This window comes from Physeter macrocephalus, chromosome 11 (genome assembly GCF_002837175.3).
Source record: "Physeter macrocephalus isolate SW-GA chromosome 11, ASM283717v5, whole genome shotgun sequence".
NCBI lineage: Eukaryota > Metazoa > Chordata > Mammalia > Artiodactyla > Physeteridae > Physeter > Physeter macrocephalus.
In genome coordinates, this window is record NC_041224.1 from 170,515,664 (window position 1) to 170,533,178 (window position 17,515).

The following is a 17,515-nucleotide window of genomic DNA, read 5'->3' on the forward strand; positions in this document are numbered from 1 at the left end:
TGAGTTTATTTTTGTGTATGGTGTTAGGGAGTGTTCTAATTTCATTCTTTTACATGTAGCTGTTCAGTTTTCCCAGCACCACTTGTTGAAGTGGCTGTCTTTTCTCCATTGTATATTCTTGCCTCCTTTATCAAAAATAAGATGACCATAGGTGTGTGGGTATATCTCTGGGCTTTCTATCCTGTTCCATTGATCTATATTTCTGTTTTTGTGCCAGACCCATACTGTCTTGATTACTGTAGCTTTGTAGTACAGTCTGAAGTCAGGGAGCCTGAATCCTCCAACTCCATCTTTCTTTCTCAAGATTGCTTTGGCTATTTGCCGTCTTTTGTGTTTCCATACAAATTGTGCAATTTTTTGTTCTAGTTCTGTGAAAAATGCCATTGGTAGTTTGATAGGGATTGCAATGAATCTGTAGATTGCTTTGGGTAGTAGAGTCATTTCCACAATGTTGATTCTTCCAAGAACATGGTATATCTCTCCATCTGTTTATATCATCTTTAATTTCTTTCATCAGTGTCTTATAGTTTTCTGCATACACGTCTTTTGTCTCCTTAGATAGGTTTACTCCTAGATATTTTATTCTTTTTGTTGCTGTGGTAAATGGGAGTGTTTCCTTAATTTATCTTTCAGATTTTTCATCATTAGTGTATAGGAATGCAAGAGATTTCTGTGCATTAATTTTGTATCCTGCTACTTTACTGAATTCATTGATTAGCTCTAGTAGTTTTCTGGTGGCATCTTTAGGATTCTCTATGTATAGTATCATGTCATCTTCAAACAGTGACAGTTTTACTTCTTCTTTTCTGATTTGGATTCCTTCTATTTCTTTTTCTTCTCTGATTGCTGTGGCTAAAACTTCCAAAACTATGTTGAATAATAGTGGTGAGAGTGGGCAAACTTGTCTTGTGCCTGATCTTAAAGGAAATGGTTTCAGTTTTTCACCATTGAGAACGATGCTGGCTGTGTGTTTGTCATTTATGGCCTTTATTATATTGAAGTAAGTTCCCCCTATTCCTACTTTCTGGAGATTTTTTATCATAAATGGGTGTTGAATTTTGTCAAAAGCTTTTTCTGCATCTATTGAGATGATCACACGGTTTTGATCCTTCAATTAGTTAATATGGTGCATCACATTGATTGATTTGCATTATTAAAGAATCCTTGCATTCCTGGGATAAACCCCACTTGATTATGGTGTATGAGTCTTTTAATGTGCTGCTGCATTCTGTTTGCTACTATTTTGTTGAGGAGTTTTGCATCTATGTTCATCCATGATATTGGCCTATAGTTTTCTTTTTTTGTAACATCTCTGTCTGGTTTTGGTATCAGGGTGATGGTGGCCTCGTAGAATGAATTTGGGAGTGTTCCTCCTCTGCTATATTTTGGAAGAGTTTGAGAAGTATAGGTGTTAGCTCTTCTCTAAATGTTAGATACAATTCACCTGTGAATCCATCTGGTCCTGGGTTTTTGTTTGTTGGAAGATTTTTTTTTTTTTTTGCAGTACGCGGGCCTCTCACTGTTGTGGCTTCCAAAACTATGTTGAATAATAGTGGTGAGAGTGGGCAAACTTGTCTTGTGCCTGATCTTAAAGGAAATGGTTTCAGTTTTTCACCATTGAGAACGATGCTGGCTGTGTGTTTGTCATTTATGGCCTTTATTATATTGAAGTAAGTTCCCCCTATTCCTACTTTCTGGAGATTTTTTATCATAAATGGGTGTTGAATTTTGTCAAAAGCTTTTTCTGCATCTATTGAGATGATCACACGGTTTTGATCCTTCAATTAGTTAATATGGTGCATCACATTGATTGATTTGCATTATTAAAGAATCCTTGCATTCCTGGGATAAACCCCACTTGATTATGGTGTATGAGTCTTTTAATGTGCTGCTGCATTCTGTTTGCTACTATTTTGTTGAGGAGTTTTGCATCTATGTTCATCCATGATATTGGCCTATAGTTTTCTTTTTTTGTAACATCTCTGTCTGGTTTTGGTATCAGGGTGATGGTGGCCTCGTAGAATGAATTTGGGAGTGTTCCTCCTCTGCTATATTTTGGAAGAGTTTGAGAAGTATAGGTGTTAGCTCTTCTCTAAATGTTAGATACAATTCACCTGTGAATCCATCTGGTCCTGGGTTTTTGTTTGTTGGAAGATTTTTTTTTTTTTTTTGCAGTACGCGGGCCTCTCACTGTTGTGGCCTCAAACTTCCCTCTTAGAACTGCTTTTGCTGCATCCCATAGGTTTTGGGCCGTCGTGTTTTCATTGTCATTTTTTTCTAGGTATCTTTTGATTTCTTCAGTGATCTCTTGATTATTTAGTAGCGTATTGTTTAGCCTCTATGTGTCTGTATTTTTTAAAGATGTTTGCCTGTAATTGATATCTAGTTTCATAGGATTGTGGTCAGGAAAGATACTTGATACGATTTCATTTTTCTTAAATTTACCAAGGCTTGATTTGTGACCCAAGACATGATCTATCCTGGAGAATGTTCCATGAGCACTTCAGAAGAAAGTGTATTCTGTTGTTTTTGGAAGGATTGTCCTACAGTATCAATTACGTCCACCTTGTTTAATGTATCGTTTAAAGTTTGTGTTTCCTTATTTATTTTCATTTTGGTTGATCTGCATTGGTGAAAGTGGGGTGTTAAAGTCCCCTACTATTATTGTGTTACTGTCGATTTCCCCTTTTATGCCTGTTAGCATTTGCCTTATGTATTGAGGTGCTCCTATGCTGGGTGCATAAATGTTTACAATTGTCATATCTTCTTGGATTGATCTCTTGATCATTATGTAGTGTCCTTCTTTGTCTCTTGTAATAGTCTTTATTTTAAAGTCTATTTTTTCTGATATGAGAATTTCTACTCCAGCTTTTTTGATTTCCATTTATCTTTTTGAAATGACAAATGGCTCTCAGGAATATGGTGACAGATAGTTTCAAAAAGTAAATCAGGACTTAGTCTGTCCTTCCAAACTGAAGGTTCATTTGAACAATGAACATTAAATTCAATACCTTTAAAAATGCATGCTGTGGAGAGAGCATTTTGAATATAGGCAGCTGGAAATGTTTACATTAATATGTGATTTTGTTACTGGAAATCTCATAAATATATCATCTATAATAACTGTCATATCTGCAATACTTTAGAAACTTGAAAATGGAAATTTTTTTACTTGACTTAAATATTTCAAATGAATTTCAATGAAATTTGGAACTATATGCTTAAAATGGAAAAAAGTTGATTGACATACAGAAAGCTGGAAGCTTACTAAAATTTTTTCAATAAAAACCTTTACAAAGTTGATAGATGGGATTGAAAAATGAGTATCATGATTTATTCTTTAAGCCAACATGCATTTATCCCATTTAGATATACAAAAATTTGTGAGATATATTTTAAATATAATAGCTAATTAAAGTCAAATACCAAAATTAATTGAATTAAAGCCAGATATTCAAATCTCTATAAACTTTGACTCCAAGATTTTTAAAAATATATTTACCTCACATTTTCTCATCAAACATCTTAAAATTTCAAAGAATTTTATGATGTTGATCAGTATACTTTATAATAATTTTAAAAGATTATTTCATCCTTTTTCATCCCCTTTTAATTTCTGGTTTTTGTGTAGGTTTACAAGGTACACAATATATTAGTAGAGTAGTACAAGTACATAATTTAAAAATAAATAGAAAATATTGGAGAACCAAGCTTACACTTTTTTTTTTTTTCAACTGATGCAATGCATGACCAAAAAACTGACTTCATGACTGAAGATCTGGTGTAAACTACTGTCATGGTCTTTTGTCTGTTCTCTCTGCCTCCCAACTTTCCCTCCACCAATCTACTTTACATAATGCTGCCATATTAATCTTCCTAAACTGTAGCTTTGAGATGTTACTCCCCTACCCAGTCATCTTAAATGACTTTCCAATGAATATAGAGTAAAGCCCAAATTCTTTAGCTTGGCATTCAAGTACCTCTATAATATAAGCCAGTTTCCTATCTTTCCAAAATATTTTACCTCTTCTATTCCTTCATTCAAGTCAGAATGAACTATTTACTGCTCCCGTCATGTTCTGTAGTTGCCTACCTCCATGACTTTATTCATCACTTACCTGACGTTGTCTTTGTAGGATGCTCTTCCCCATGCATGTAGACATTTGGGGGACACATATGGATTGATATCTTTGATACAGTGTTTTCTCTGACTCACTCCATCCCCTGCCCCAGTTGGAAGTACACTCTCCCTTCTCTGAAATCTCATAAGTTTGCCGGTGACTATCCAATCTTTGGTTATGTCCATACTTGTGTAATATATTCTCTAGTGGAATATAGGAACTAGAACTGGTTCATCCCAGAACTCACCCAATTCTGCAACACCCCATGTGTAGAAGAGAGCCTGAGTCTCTCCATCCACTCAGTCAACAATTTTTTGACCATCGACTATGTTCTGGTAGATCCAGTTCAGGATACTACAGAATCTATACAATCTGCACAAATGGAGGTGGATTTGTCTTATTCCTTTTGCAAAGTGTTACACCATGAAAGTCCTATTGGGCAATTTAATCCATGTATTAATTTCAGAAAATTCTCAGTCTATTAGCCTATAATTCAGTTTACAATTCATCCTACATGCAACCATTCATGGAGAAAAAATCAAAAAGATCTATCCAAAGAATTCAAGTTTTGCAAATATAAAATGTTCCTTAAATTTTAAATATTCTATGACTTATAAGTAATGAAATACTATAACAAAAGAAAAGTCCTGATGTACACAATGATATTATTAGAAACCTCTGGACCAGAGTACAATAGATAATACCTGGGAAAAACTGAAAGATAAGGTAAAGAAGAAGTACTAAAAGAAAAATATTTTAACTGTTAGTGAGGAAGGGATATAAAGGGGAAGTCTTGAGAAGATATTCTCTATTTTAGAGAGTAAAAAGAGTCTGAAACTTACCTTTATTATATGTTATTCCTGATGAAAAATCAAAAATGTTCAAAAGTAAAATCATAACATATAAAAGTGGCAATTCCATCTGTTGGAAGAAAAAAGAATTATTTCCATTCAATTACTCTGAAGATATTTTTTAGTTCCTTTTGCTATAAACAATGGCATAGTAAAGAAATCATCTCTTCTTTGAATTAAAAATATTTCTCATTATGTGACAAAAGCAGACAACAATTGACTAAGCTCTATACTTACTCCTTAACTGGTATTAAATATATTTATAAATATAATTATTGCAAACTAAAGAGCTGTGGCTCAGGGTTTTCTGCAACTGTTACAAAGGCATGATCAATTCTACATCTGTGTAAAACACAACCTGACTTGATAAAGACTCAGGATGGTACAGTTGTACCTTGATCTGAGACTGTGATAGCATTGCTCTTGGGAGAGACAATCCATGTGAGTCCGGAGCATCCCTGCACATCCTTGCTGTGTGCCAGGAATGCAAGGCCCTTTTCTCAGAGTTGTGGTTGCAGCAAGCAACCTTGAGGCATGAGGTAACATCCTCTGGACAAGCACAGGCTTGTTTCCATGGTGAATCTCCCAACTCCATGTTCTTCTCCTGTAATGCACACCACTATGTGTGTTAGCAAGCATGTCATGGGCTGAATTGTTCCCCCCTCCCAAATTCATATGCTGAAGTCCTAACCCCCAGTATATCAGAATGTGGTCATATTTGGAGATAGGGTCTTTACAGAAGTAATTAAGTTAAAACGAAATCATTAGGGTAGGCCCTAATCCGGTATAACTGGTGTCTTTATAAGAAGGCGAAATTTGGACACACTCTTGTACAGGTAGAAGATGATATGAAGACACAGGGAGAAGGCAGCTGTTTACAAGCCAAGGAGAGAGGCCTGGAACAGATCCTTCCCTCGTGGTTCTCAGAGGGAACTAGCTCTGCTAACATCTTGATGCTGAAACTGAGCAGGACCCTTTGGTACCCTCTCACTTCGTTCGGGACTCTCTGTGCCCCGCATCTCTTGAAGTAAAAGAGGTTTCTCCTGAGTCTTCAGGTTTCTCCCGAGTCTCAAAAGGCTGGCTAAAGAGTTAATGATTAGGAAAATGTGAACATATAATAATAAAGAATAACTGTTGGGCCAGGAAAGTAAACTGGTAACAATTTAAACAAAAGATCAGCCATATAGCAGAGTCACAGGACCTTTAGTTCGTCCATGAAGGACATAGATAACAATGTCTGAAGCACATTCCTAAGTTGTTTTTACAGAAACTAGACTCCCACCAGATGGAAACAGCTGACCACAAACGCGTAGACCCCAGACCAATTGGGATCAAAAGTTGATGATGTTGACTCTGGAAACATCACCCGGTTACCTCACTGACAATCAATCAGAAGAATGTCCACGAACTGATCAGGCACCCTGCAACCCACATCCCTAATGGTGCCTTTAAAAACCCTTCCCTGAAAGCCATCAGGGAGTTCAGGTCTTTTGAGTACTAGCTGCACATTCTCCTTTCTTGGCTCCCTGCAATAAACGTACCTTCCTTCACCACTACCCGGTGTCAGATTGGCTTTGCTGCACATCAGGGAAACCGACCCCAATCCAGGTTCGGGATAATCTCAGATTTCTAAACTCCAGAGCTGTGAGACAATAAATTTCTGTTGCTTAAACCACTCAGTGTGTGGTACCTTGTTAGCCCTAGTAAACTAATACAGCATGAGACTCCATGGGACTAGGGTGGGAGGAAGAAGAGAAGAAGGGGACATGGGGAACTGGAGTGAGCAGCATGTTGACAGTGACTACTGCTTTTGCTGTGAGTGATAAAGTCCTACATCTCTGACCCAGGAGTCTGTATCTTTTGCCAGCATCCAAGAAACTGTAACAGACTGACTTGCCAGCTATAGGAAGAGTAAAATCCAGATCCTTTGGGGTTCCTGACAACTGCTGAGTAAATTAAATTTAACTGATGTTTTTCTTCCCTCAAAATTGATTTGCTTGATTCAATACATTTAACTGACAGTAGAAAGCTCAACATTTGTTGGATTTTGAATTCCTCACCCATATCACATGGTTAGGGGAGAATTGTTTTTTAAGTGCATTTTTTTAGTCATCTAAGAAAACAACTTGTTTTCACAAGGTAAGAGGAAATAAATGGTCCATCAAAATTACATCTGCATGGTGCTATGCTCAATATTATTTTTGGTATAAGAATGAATTTAACATTAAATTGGAGAAGTTACCAGAGACAAACTTCGAAAATAGTGCCCTTACCAGGAAAATCTTGTATTATTTTGCTAAACATTCAAATTAAATGACATAACACCATTATTAGAACCCAAAAGCTTTCCTCATCCCTGAAATAAGGTCTGAAATGTATTATATTCCAGGACCCCAGTTTGGATGACCTCTTAATAAGTTACCTTCAAAGTCGTTCCAATTCAGTTCTCTCAAGTAAATATAAGAAGATCTCTAATTTCATTTAAGTGGATTTGACTGTATCTGTCTTTGAGTCAAGAACTAAAAACTTACTTTGAAAGGCTTTTAAATGCTTTCATTAAGGAAAGGAAACCCGAGAGAGCATATTTACGGGCAAGACAGCCAAGGAGTGATCTTTGAACTCTCCATGGCTTTGTGCTAGCTGCACGTTCCCTTACTCTAATAATTCAGCCCATATATATAAATTCATATTTACAGCCTATATATATACTTATATATATATAATTTTTTTTAATTTAGAGATGAAATGTACTTTATTTTAGAGTTGACATATGAGACATTAAGTAACATGTCCAAAGTCCGTTACTAGCTAGTTACAGAGTTGGGCTTAGAACCAAGGTCTCCTGATTGAATTGATCTAGTCAGCATACAAAGATGCCACAAAATGAAAATTTAAAAACTTATTCCACACTACATACTTGAGTAGATTTGACCTCTCACCAAAACTGCTAAATTTGTTCACCATAATTCTGCTTCATACATACATTAGTCTCATTCTTCTCCTTCTTCAATATTATGACTTTCTCAATTTGGTACTACCTTCTTTCAACAATTATCTCATGGTTAGAGAAAAGGCACAGACTTTGGCCTAAGATCAGCTCTGCCCACTGAGATGTTTGATCTTTGGAAAGTTACTTAACTTCTTCAAGTTTACTTTCTATTTAGTAAAATAGGGATAACACTTCACAGGGTTGTTGTGAGAATTAAATGAATAATATACTAAAACATCTAACAGCTAGCTACTTTACACAAACTAAGCACTTGATAAATATTAGCTCTGAATCCATATCTTTATACATTGAAGCAACTTCTTTATCTTCATCACACTCTCCTATGCATCCTTAACAGTCAAATTATCCCCACTTATTACTCCCATTTAATGCTTATGAGTTTCATGTAACGGTCAGATATAGGTCATATATCTGGGTATTTTCTATTCTCTGGCATCAAATAAATATTGGGGATTGTCCCAAAGGAGGAACCTACCGGTTAATTTGTAGTTACTCTATTATCATGGAAGAATGATTACACTGTAAATTCATACTATAGTAGGGCCCTTATTTCTTACCGTAATTCTCTCTTAGTGGGATGCCCAACCAGTTGCACTTTTCTTTTTTATATTTTCCCAAGCTTTCTTCCATACAGGCTGAGAAAGAAGATCCAAAACTGGGAGCTGAGTTTTCACAGTTTACTGGTTTAGTAGTCCACTAAACTTTGGTAACAGCCAATCAGCTGCTACCAAGTACAGAAGCATGCTTAGAAAAATCTAAAGGATAGGCAGTTGGAATTTCCAATTAACTGCCTCTTCAAAGAGCACCAAAGATAATTTTCTGTGTTCACATCAGTGTCCTGAAGAGTGGGACTTAAAAGAATAAAGACCTTATTGATAGGGTAAGCAAGAAAAGTAAATACACAAAGCAAAAAGATAGGAATGAGCTACTTGTGCATGGGAATCAGTAAGACCAAATGATATGCCAATCTGTTCTTCAGGTTCATTCTTGTGTAAATGTCCTTGGTGGGGTTGATTATACCCACTCAGGCTGCCTTTGACCAGTGGGCTGTGACTGAACCTTTCTTACTTAGCACCCTAACTAGTCATCAAGGTCACAGAGGCTAACAAATAATTTTTTAAATGATGATAATAAAACCTGCTTTACATTCATGTTTCCCTTCAGAAGTCCCTTCACATGGCCATGTAGAATCTGCTTATAGCCATATCATGAAAGATACCTGGTATCTGGGTTATCTATTCCTAAAGAGACCATGTAAGAAAAACTTCCTCTCACCTTTTCTGGTGACTAACTGAAAGAAAAAAGTTACTCCTCAACCTGCAACAATGTGCAAAACTCAACAAAATATCTCTCCCCATAAAGACCCAGTTCCTCCCCTATTAAGGGTAAGGATCTGCTTTCAGTCAGTTACTGTTGAATTACACTTTGATTTGAAGGAAAGCTCCCATAGCAGAGCTTTTATCTGTAACAGTGGAATGAAAATGTTCTTCTCCCTGGAAAACAAGACAGGCACAGGGCATCTAGTTAGGAAATTTGGGGACAAGGAAAGGGGCTCATTGGAAGGATGACTTTGACTTTTTCTGTAATTTTTCTCTGACTATAAGTGCTCATTGTGCAAAACTTGAAAAATACAAACAGGTATAGAGAAATTAATTACCCATAAACCAACAATCAGATATAACCACTATTAACACTTTGACTTATTTCTACAATCTGTTCCCTACACATTTATGTATTTCATGTAGGATCCTTCTGTATATAGCTTTCAGTCATTGTTATTCTGACCATTTTCTCATGTAATTCAACTTTAAAAATTTTTTTCACAATTACATATCTAAAATAACTACAATTTATTTAAACATAAGTCATTCAGTTGTTTCCAGTGTTTTCCTGTTGTGAATAGTATAACTGAATAATCCTGAACAAAAATCTTTCCCTGCATTTAAAAATATTTCTTTAGGATATAAATATATTTAAGATTCTTGGTATATGTTGGAAAATTGCTTTCCAGAAATGCAGTGTTTGGGGCTTCCCTGGTGGAGCAGCAGTTAAGAACCCACCTGCCAATGCAGAGGACGTGGGTTCGAGCCCTGGTCTGGGAAGATCTCAAATGCCTCAAAGCAACTAAGCCCATGTGCCACAACTACTGAGCCCGCACTCTAGAGCCCACAAGCCACAACTACTGAACCCGTGAGCCACGACTACTGAAGCCCGTACGCCCTAGAGCCTGTGCTCCGCAACAAGAGAAGCCACCACAATGAGAAGCCCGCACACCCCACCGAAGAGTAGCCCCCGACTCACCGCAACTACAGAAAGCCTGTGCACAGCAACGAAGACCCAACACAGCCAAAAATAAATAATTTAATTAATTAAAAGAATAAAAAAAAGAAATGCCTGTGGGATATATGGTTAAAAAAAATGCAGTGTTGAGAATTAGATATAATCTGTAATAGTTTGATAGGCAAAAAAGTATTTCATTGTTTTACTTTTTAAAATATTGGTGCAATTTAATATTTAAGATATGCTTGTTAGCCATTTTGTCTTCTATAAATTATCTGGACATATTCTTGACCATTTTCTGTTGGAATTTTAGTGTTTTGCTTGTGAAACGGTAAAAGAATTTCTTGCAATATTTACAATGAATATTAAACCCAATTAGTCACTTAATTTTGTTTACAATGGGCTTTGATGCATAGTAATTCAAATCTGATGCAATCAAATTATCAGTATTTTCCTTTGTTTCTGTTGCCTTATAGTTTCAAAGTCTACCCCCATCCAGAGACATACTTTTCTTATGCTTTTTGTGACCACCTAGATGGGTGGGATAGGGAGGGTGGGAGGGAGATGCAAGAGGGAGGGGACATGGGGATATATGCATACATATAGCTGATTCACTTTGTTATACAGCAGAAACTAAGACAACATTGTAAAGCAATTATACTCCAATAAAGATGTTAAAGAAAAAATTTAAAGACTCAAAATGTTCAAAGAATAAAATAACAAGGACATTTTGATCACCCCAGATTAACATTACTACCAGTTTAAAAAAATTATTATGGGATATTCCAATATTAGAAAAAGATTCCAAACAAAAGAAAAAGAAAGACTGTACAATCAGCCACTTTTTATCCATCATCTAGCTTCAGTCTTGTTTCATCAATGCACACACCCATTCATCATCCTCCTTCAGGATAATCTTGAAGATATCCTAGACATTTATACATATTTCAGTATATACTTCTAAGAGAAAATGACATTTTTAATTTATTATTTATTTATTCATTCATTTATGGCTGTGTCAGGTCTTAGATGCGGCACACAGGATCTTCGTTGACACGTGTGGGATCTTTTGTTGCAGTGTGCAGGCTTCTCTCTAGTTGTGGCGTGCTGATTTTCTCTTCTCTACTTGTGGCATGCAGGCTCCAGGACATGTGGGTTCTGTAGTTGTGGCGCGCGGGTTCCAGAGTGCGTGGGCTCTGTAGTTAGAGGCACAGAGGCTCTCCAGTTGAGGCGCGCAAGCTCAGTAGTTGTGGCACATGGACTTAGTTGCCCCACGGCATGTGGGATCTTACTTCCCTGACCAGGGATCAAACCTGTGTCCCCAGCATTGTAAGGCGGATACTTTACCACTGGACCACCAGGGAAGTCCTAAAATGACATTATTAAAATAAAACAAAACCACAATACTGGACTTCCCTGGTGGTGCAGTGGTTAAGAATCTGCCTGCCAGCGCAGTGGACATGGGTTTGAGCCCTGGTCTGGGAAGATCCCACATGCCGCGGAGCAACTAAGCCTGTGTGCCACAACTACTGAGCCTGTGCTCTAGAGCCCATGAACCATAACTACTGAGCCCGTGTGCTACAACTACTGAAGCCCGTGAGCCTAGAGCCCATGCTCTGCAACAAGAGAGGCCATCGCAATGAAAAGGCCGTGCACCGCAGTGAAGAGTAGCCCCTGCTCAATGGTGAAGAGTAGCCCCCACTCAATGCAACTAGAGAAAGCCCTTGTGCAGCAACGAAGACCCAACGCAGCCAAAAATAAATAAATTAATAAAAAACAAAAAAACCACAATACCGTATCATGCCTTAAAATAATAATGATTCCTCGATATCCACCCAGTGACTGTTTTCAATTCTTCAGTATACCATTCTTAAACTTTTTTATAGTTTGTATGAATCAAGATCCAATAGGGTTCATCTCTGCAATTGGTTGATATTTTTGTGAAGTTTTTAAATCCACGGATAACTCTCCTTTTTACCCCCATTTTCTCTCTTTTTCCTTGCAACTTATTAGTTGAAGAAGTAGTTCTTTTTTTTTTTTTTTTTTTTTTTTTTTGTGGTACGCAGGCCTCTCACTGTTGTGGCCTCTTCTGTTGCGGAGCACAGGCTCCGGACACGCAGGCTCAGTGGCCGTGGCTCACGGGTCCAGACGCTCCGCGGCATGTGGGATCCTCCCAGACCGGGGCACGAACCTGCGTCCCCTGCATCGGCAGGCGGACTCTCAACCACTGCGCCACCAGAGAAGCTCAGAAATAGTTCATTTTAATGTTTTCCTCTGGATTTTGCTGATTGCATCATCATGGTATCTTTTACACCGTTAAGTTTATCTCATTTGTCCTGTAAATTGCTAAATAGATTTAAATGCTTGATCAGATTCAGGTTAATTTTTTTGGCAGGGACACTTCATAGGTGGTGTTGAGTATGTCTAAGAGGAGGTACATAATGACTGGTTCTCTCTTTCCATGATACACCAGCAATCATTTATTGCCTAGATCTGTTAAATTCATTGGAGGTTGCAAGATGGTGATATTTTATCATTCATTCTTTATTCATTCACTGGAATACTTCTATAAAGATAAAATTTCCTTCACCAACTATTTGGTTACCCAGAGGTATATTTCCTAAGAAAAGGCAAAATAAATGCTTCACTCTTTTCCTTCACTTACCAGTTTTGATTCTCTAGCATTAGTTCCCTAGAACTGATTTTCTAGCATCCTCATAGAAGTAACCAATAACATTTTTTTAATATCCTTATGAACTCATAGCTTTCTGTTTAAATATATTTCAGTGTTTCTATCCGTCACAGTTACTACCTTTACTGATGCTTTTGGCAGGTATGGTCTTCTTAGAGTTGGCTCCTGAGTCCTTTTGACATGGCTCTACTTGAGTCTTTGATTGCTTGCTCTCTTCCCTTCTTCTAGGACAAAATATTCCAGGCTCACTTTATACATTTCTGTCCCAAACATGGAATCAGTCTTTTCTGTATGGAATTCTGATTCCTTTTACTGGAAAATGGTATTTAGAAACCATAATTTGGGAGCTAGGCCAGTCTTTATATATATATATATATATATATGTATGTATATATATATAAACTTTATGGAAGATACATTGTGGTTACTCAAAACTGTATTTCTCCACATATTCACCAAAAAAAATCACATAAATAAAGAGGAGAATAAAATAATCCTAGAGCAACCACTGCACAGAGATTACTAAGAATTTCAATTTACATAAAAGTAGAAAAATAAACATATAAACCCAGCAGGATCAAATCCAGAGTCCACACCAGAGCAAAGTGGGGTAGAGATTGTGTGGAAAAGAACAGAGGTTCACAGGAGTATAGCAGTGGTAGGATACAGGTGAAATCCTCTCTAATACAGTTCTACCTGAGAAAAGAAATACTGAGAAAAGGTTTGAGAACTGGTAGATTAGAACACTCGCTTGAAAATCTCCTTGCAGTTTTAGGAAGGCACCATTCAGAAGAAGGGGTAGCCTCTGAGGAGGAATTTCTCAGATGTTTGATGGTGAAGAGAAAAAAGAAAGTAAACAATGGAAATTAAATATCTTACAGAAACAAAAGAGAACCACAAAATCGGGAAACACACTGACCCCACCCCCAAAAGTTTCCATCTACTTAAAAATTCAACTTCCCTTTAGCAACAGAAGAGGATGCTTTTGAATTAAGAAACCTAGATAGAACCAATAGCATCTTCCACAGAATTAGAACAAATAATTCTAAAATTTATATAGAAACACAAAAGACCTCGAATAGTCAAAACGATCTTGAGAAAGAAGAACAAAGCTGGAGATATCATGCTCCCTGATTTTAAACCACACTACAAAGCTACAGTAATCAAAATGGTGTGGTACTCGCACAAAACCAGACAGATGGATCAATGGAACAGAACAGAGAGCCCAGAAATAAACCCACACTTATATGGTCAATTTAATCTACAACAAAGGAGGTAAGAATACATAATGGGGAAAAGACAGCTTCTTCATAATTGGTGTTGGGAAAACTGGACAGCTACATGCAAAAGAATGAACCTGGACTACAGTCTCACACTGTAAAAAAAAAAAAAACAAAAAAACCAAAAAAACTCAAAATGGATTAAAGACTTAAATGTAAGACCTGAAACTATCAATCCCCTAGAAGAAAACATAGGCAGTATGCTCTTTGATATTGGCCTTAGCAATACGTTTTTGGATCTGTCTCCTTATGCAAGGGAAACAAAAACAAAAATAAACAAATTGGACTACATCAAACTAAAAAGTTTTTGCACAACCAAATAAACTATCAACAAAAGGAAAAGGCTGCCTACTAAATGGAGAAGATATTTGCAAACAATATACCTGATGAGGGGTTAATATCCAAAGTATACAAAGAACTTACACAACTCAACATAAAAAAACAAACAACCCAATTAAAAAATGGGCAGAGGACCTGACTAGACATTTTCCAAAAAAGACATACAGATGGCCAACAGGAATATCAAAAGATGCTCAAGGGGCTTCCCTGGTGGTGCAGTGGTTGAGAATCTGCCTGCCAATGCAGGGGACAAGGTTCGAGCCCTGGTCTGGGAAGATCCCACATGCCGCGGAGCAACTGGGCCCATGAGCCACAACTGCTGAGCCTACGCGTCTGGAGCCTGTGCTCCACAACAAGAGAGGCCACGATGGTGAGAGGCCCGCACACCGCAATGAAGAGTGGCCCCCACTTGCCACAACTAGAGAAAGTCCTTGCACAGAAACAAAGACCCAACACACTCAAAAATAGATAAATAAAATAAAATAAAATAGCCTCAGAGGCAATGAGCAAAAAAAAAAAAAAAGAAAAAGATGCTCAACATCCCTAATCATCATGGAAATAAAAATCAAAACCACAGTGAGATATTACCTCACACCTGTCAGAATTGCTTTTATCAGGTACTTCCCTGGCAATCCAGTGATTAAGACTCCACGCTTCCAATGCAGGAGGCGTGGGTTTGATCCCTGGTCAAGGAACTAAGATCTCACATGCTGCATGGCACAGCCAAAAAAAAAGAAAGAATTGCTATTATCAAAAAAACAACAAATAACAAATGTTGGCAAGGGTGTAGATAAAGGGAGACCCTCGTGCATTGTGGTGGGAATGTATTAAACTGGCGCAACCACTAAGGAAAACAGTACGGTAGTTCCTTAAAAAATTAAAAATAAAACTATCATACAACCAAACAATTTCATTTCTGGATATTTATATGAAGAAAATGTAAACAACTAATTCAAAAAGATACTTGTACCCCTATGTTTACTGCAGCACTATTTACAATAGCTAAGATATAGAAGCAACCTAAGTGTCCATCAACAGATGAATGAATAAAGAAGATGTGGTGTCTATATAAATACATACAATGGAATATTACTCAGCCATAAAAAGAATGAAATCTTTCCATGTCTGATAACACGAATGGAACTAGAGGGGATTTTGCTAAGTGAAGTAAGTCAGACAGAGAAAGACAAGTACCATATGATTTCACTTATATGTCAGTGTATATGGAATGTGGAATCTAAAACACAAAACAAATGAACAAACATAACAAAACAAAGAGTCTTGGACACAGAGAACAAACTGGTGGTTGCCTGAGCGGAGGGGGAGTGGTGGTATGAATAAAATAGGTAAGGGAGATTAAGAGGTACAAACTTCCAGTTACAAAATAAATGAGTCACAGGGATGAAATGTACAGCACAGGGAAATAGTCAATTATATTGTAATATCTTTGTATGGTGACAGACGGTAACTGGATATACCATGATCATTTTGTAATGTATAGAAATATTGAACGTGTTATGTACCTGGAACTAACATAATATTGTGAGTCAATTACACTTCAATTAAAAAAATGTGTAGACACTGAAATAATGTATTAAAATGCTAATGACAGTTATCTCTGGGGGGTGGGTTATGGGTGATGGTTGATTTTTACTTTATGCTTTTATGTATTTCTAGTTGTCTGCAATGAATGTGTATTGCTTGTGAAATTAGAAAGAAAATCAATAAATGTCACTACAAAATGTTTTTAAAATTAAAAAAAAATGAGAAACCAAATTTCATTAAAAGTAAAGTTTTCTGCTATGTGAAAGGCACTGTCAAGAGAAAAAAAAACATGGAGTGGGAGAAAAAAAATACTGGGTTGGCCAAAAAGTTCATTTGGGGTTTTCCGTAACATCTTACAGAAAAACCCAAATGAATTTTTTGGCCAACCCAATATTTGCAAAAGACACATCTGATAAAGGACTGTTATCTAAAACATACAAAAACTCTTAAAACTCAATAATAAATAAACAGTCCGATTAAAAAACGGGCCACAAATCTTAACAGACACCTCATGAAAGAAGATATATAGATGGCATATAAGTATATGAAAACATGCTCCACACCAAATGTCATCAGAGAAATGCAAGTCAAAACAATGAGATACCATTTCACACCTATTAGAATGACGAAAATTTGGAGCACTGACAGCACCAATGCTGCAAGTATACAAAACGGTACAGCCACTTGGAAGACAGTTTGGTGAGGTTTTTTTCATTTTTATTTATCTTTTTATTTTTGGCTGCGTTGGGTCTTCATTGCTGCGCATGGGCTTTCTCTAGTTGCAGTGAGTGGGGGTTACTCTTCATTGCAGTGCATGCGCTTCTCATTGCAGTGGTCTCTCTTGCTGTGAGCACGGGCTCTAGGCACACGGGCTTCAGTAGTTGTGGCTCGAGGGCTCTAGAGCACAGGCTCAGTAGTTGTGGCGCACAGACTTAGTTGCTCTGCAGCATGTGGGATCTTCCCAGACCAGGGCTTGAACCTGTGTCCCCTGCGCTGGCAGGCAGATTCTTGACAGTGGTGCCACCAGGTAAGTCCCTGGTGAGTTTTTAACAAAACTAAACACACTCTTACCATATGATCCAGCAATTGCACTGCTTGGTATTTACTCTAAGGAACTGAAAACTTAAGTTCACACAAACTTGCACACAGATGTTTAGAGCAGCTTTATTCATAACTGCCAAAACTTGGAAGTAACCAAGATGTCCTTCAGTTGGTGAATGAATATCTAAACCGTGGTACATCCAGACAGTGAAATGTTATTCAGCACTAAAAAGAAATGAGCTTTTTACATGGAGGAAACTTAAATGCATATTGCTTAGTGAAAAAAGTCAGTCTGAAAAGGCTACTTATTTTATGATTCCAACTATATGACATTCTGGAAAAGGCAAAAGTATGGA

General features: G+C 37.2%; 1 protein-coding gene across 1 annotated transcript in view; it reads right to left on the bottom strand.

Moving 5' to 3' along the window:
• CATSPERB (cation channel sperm associated auxiliary subunit beta) overlaps window positions 1-5,634 on the bottom strand; it is a 138,960-nt gene extending 133,326 nt beyond the window's left edge. Inside the window, exons 1-2 of the mRNA XM_024130972.2 lie at window positions 5,367-5,634; window positions 4,964-5,042 (exon numbers count right to left, since the gene is read on the bottom strand). Coding sequence (XP_023986740.1) covers window positions 4,964-5,042; window positions 5,367-5,567 — 280 coding nt within the window. The 5' untranslated portion in view covers window positions 5,568-5,634. The remainder of the gene's footprint in view (window positions 1-4,963; window positions 5,043-5,366) is intronic.
• Window positions 5,635-17,515: the final 11,881 nt, after the last annotated feature.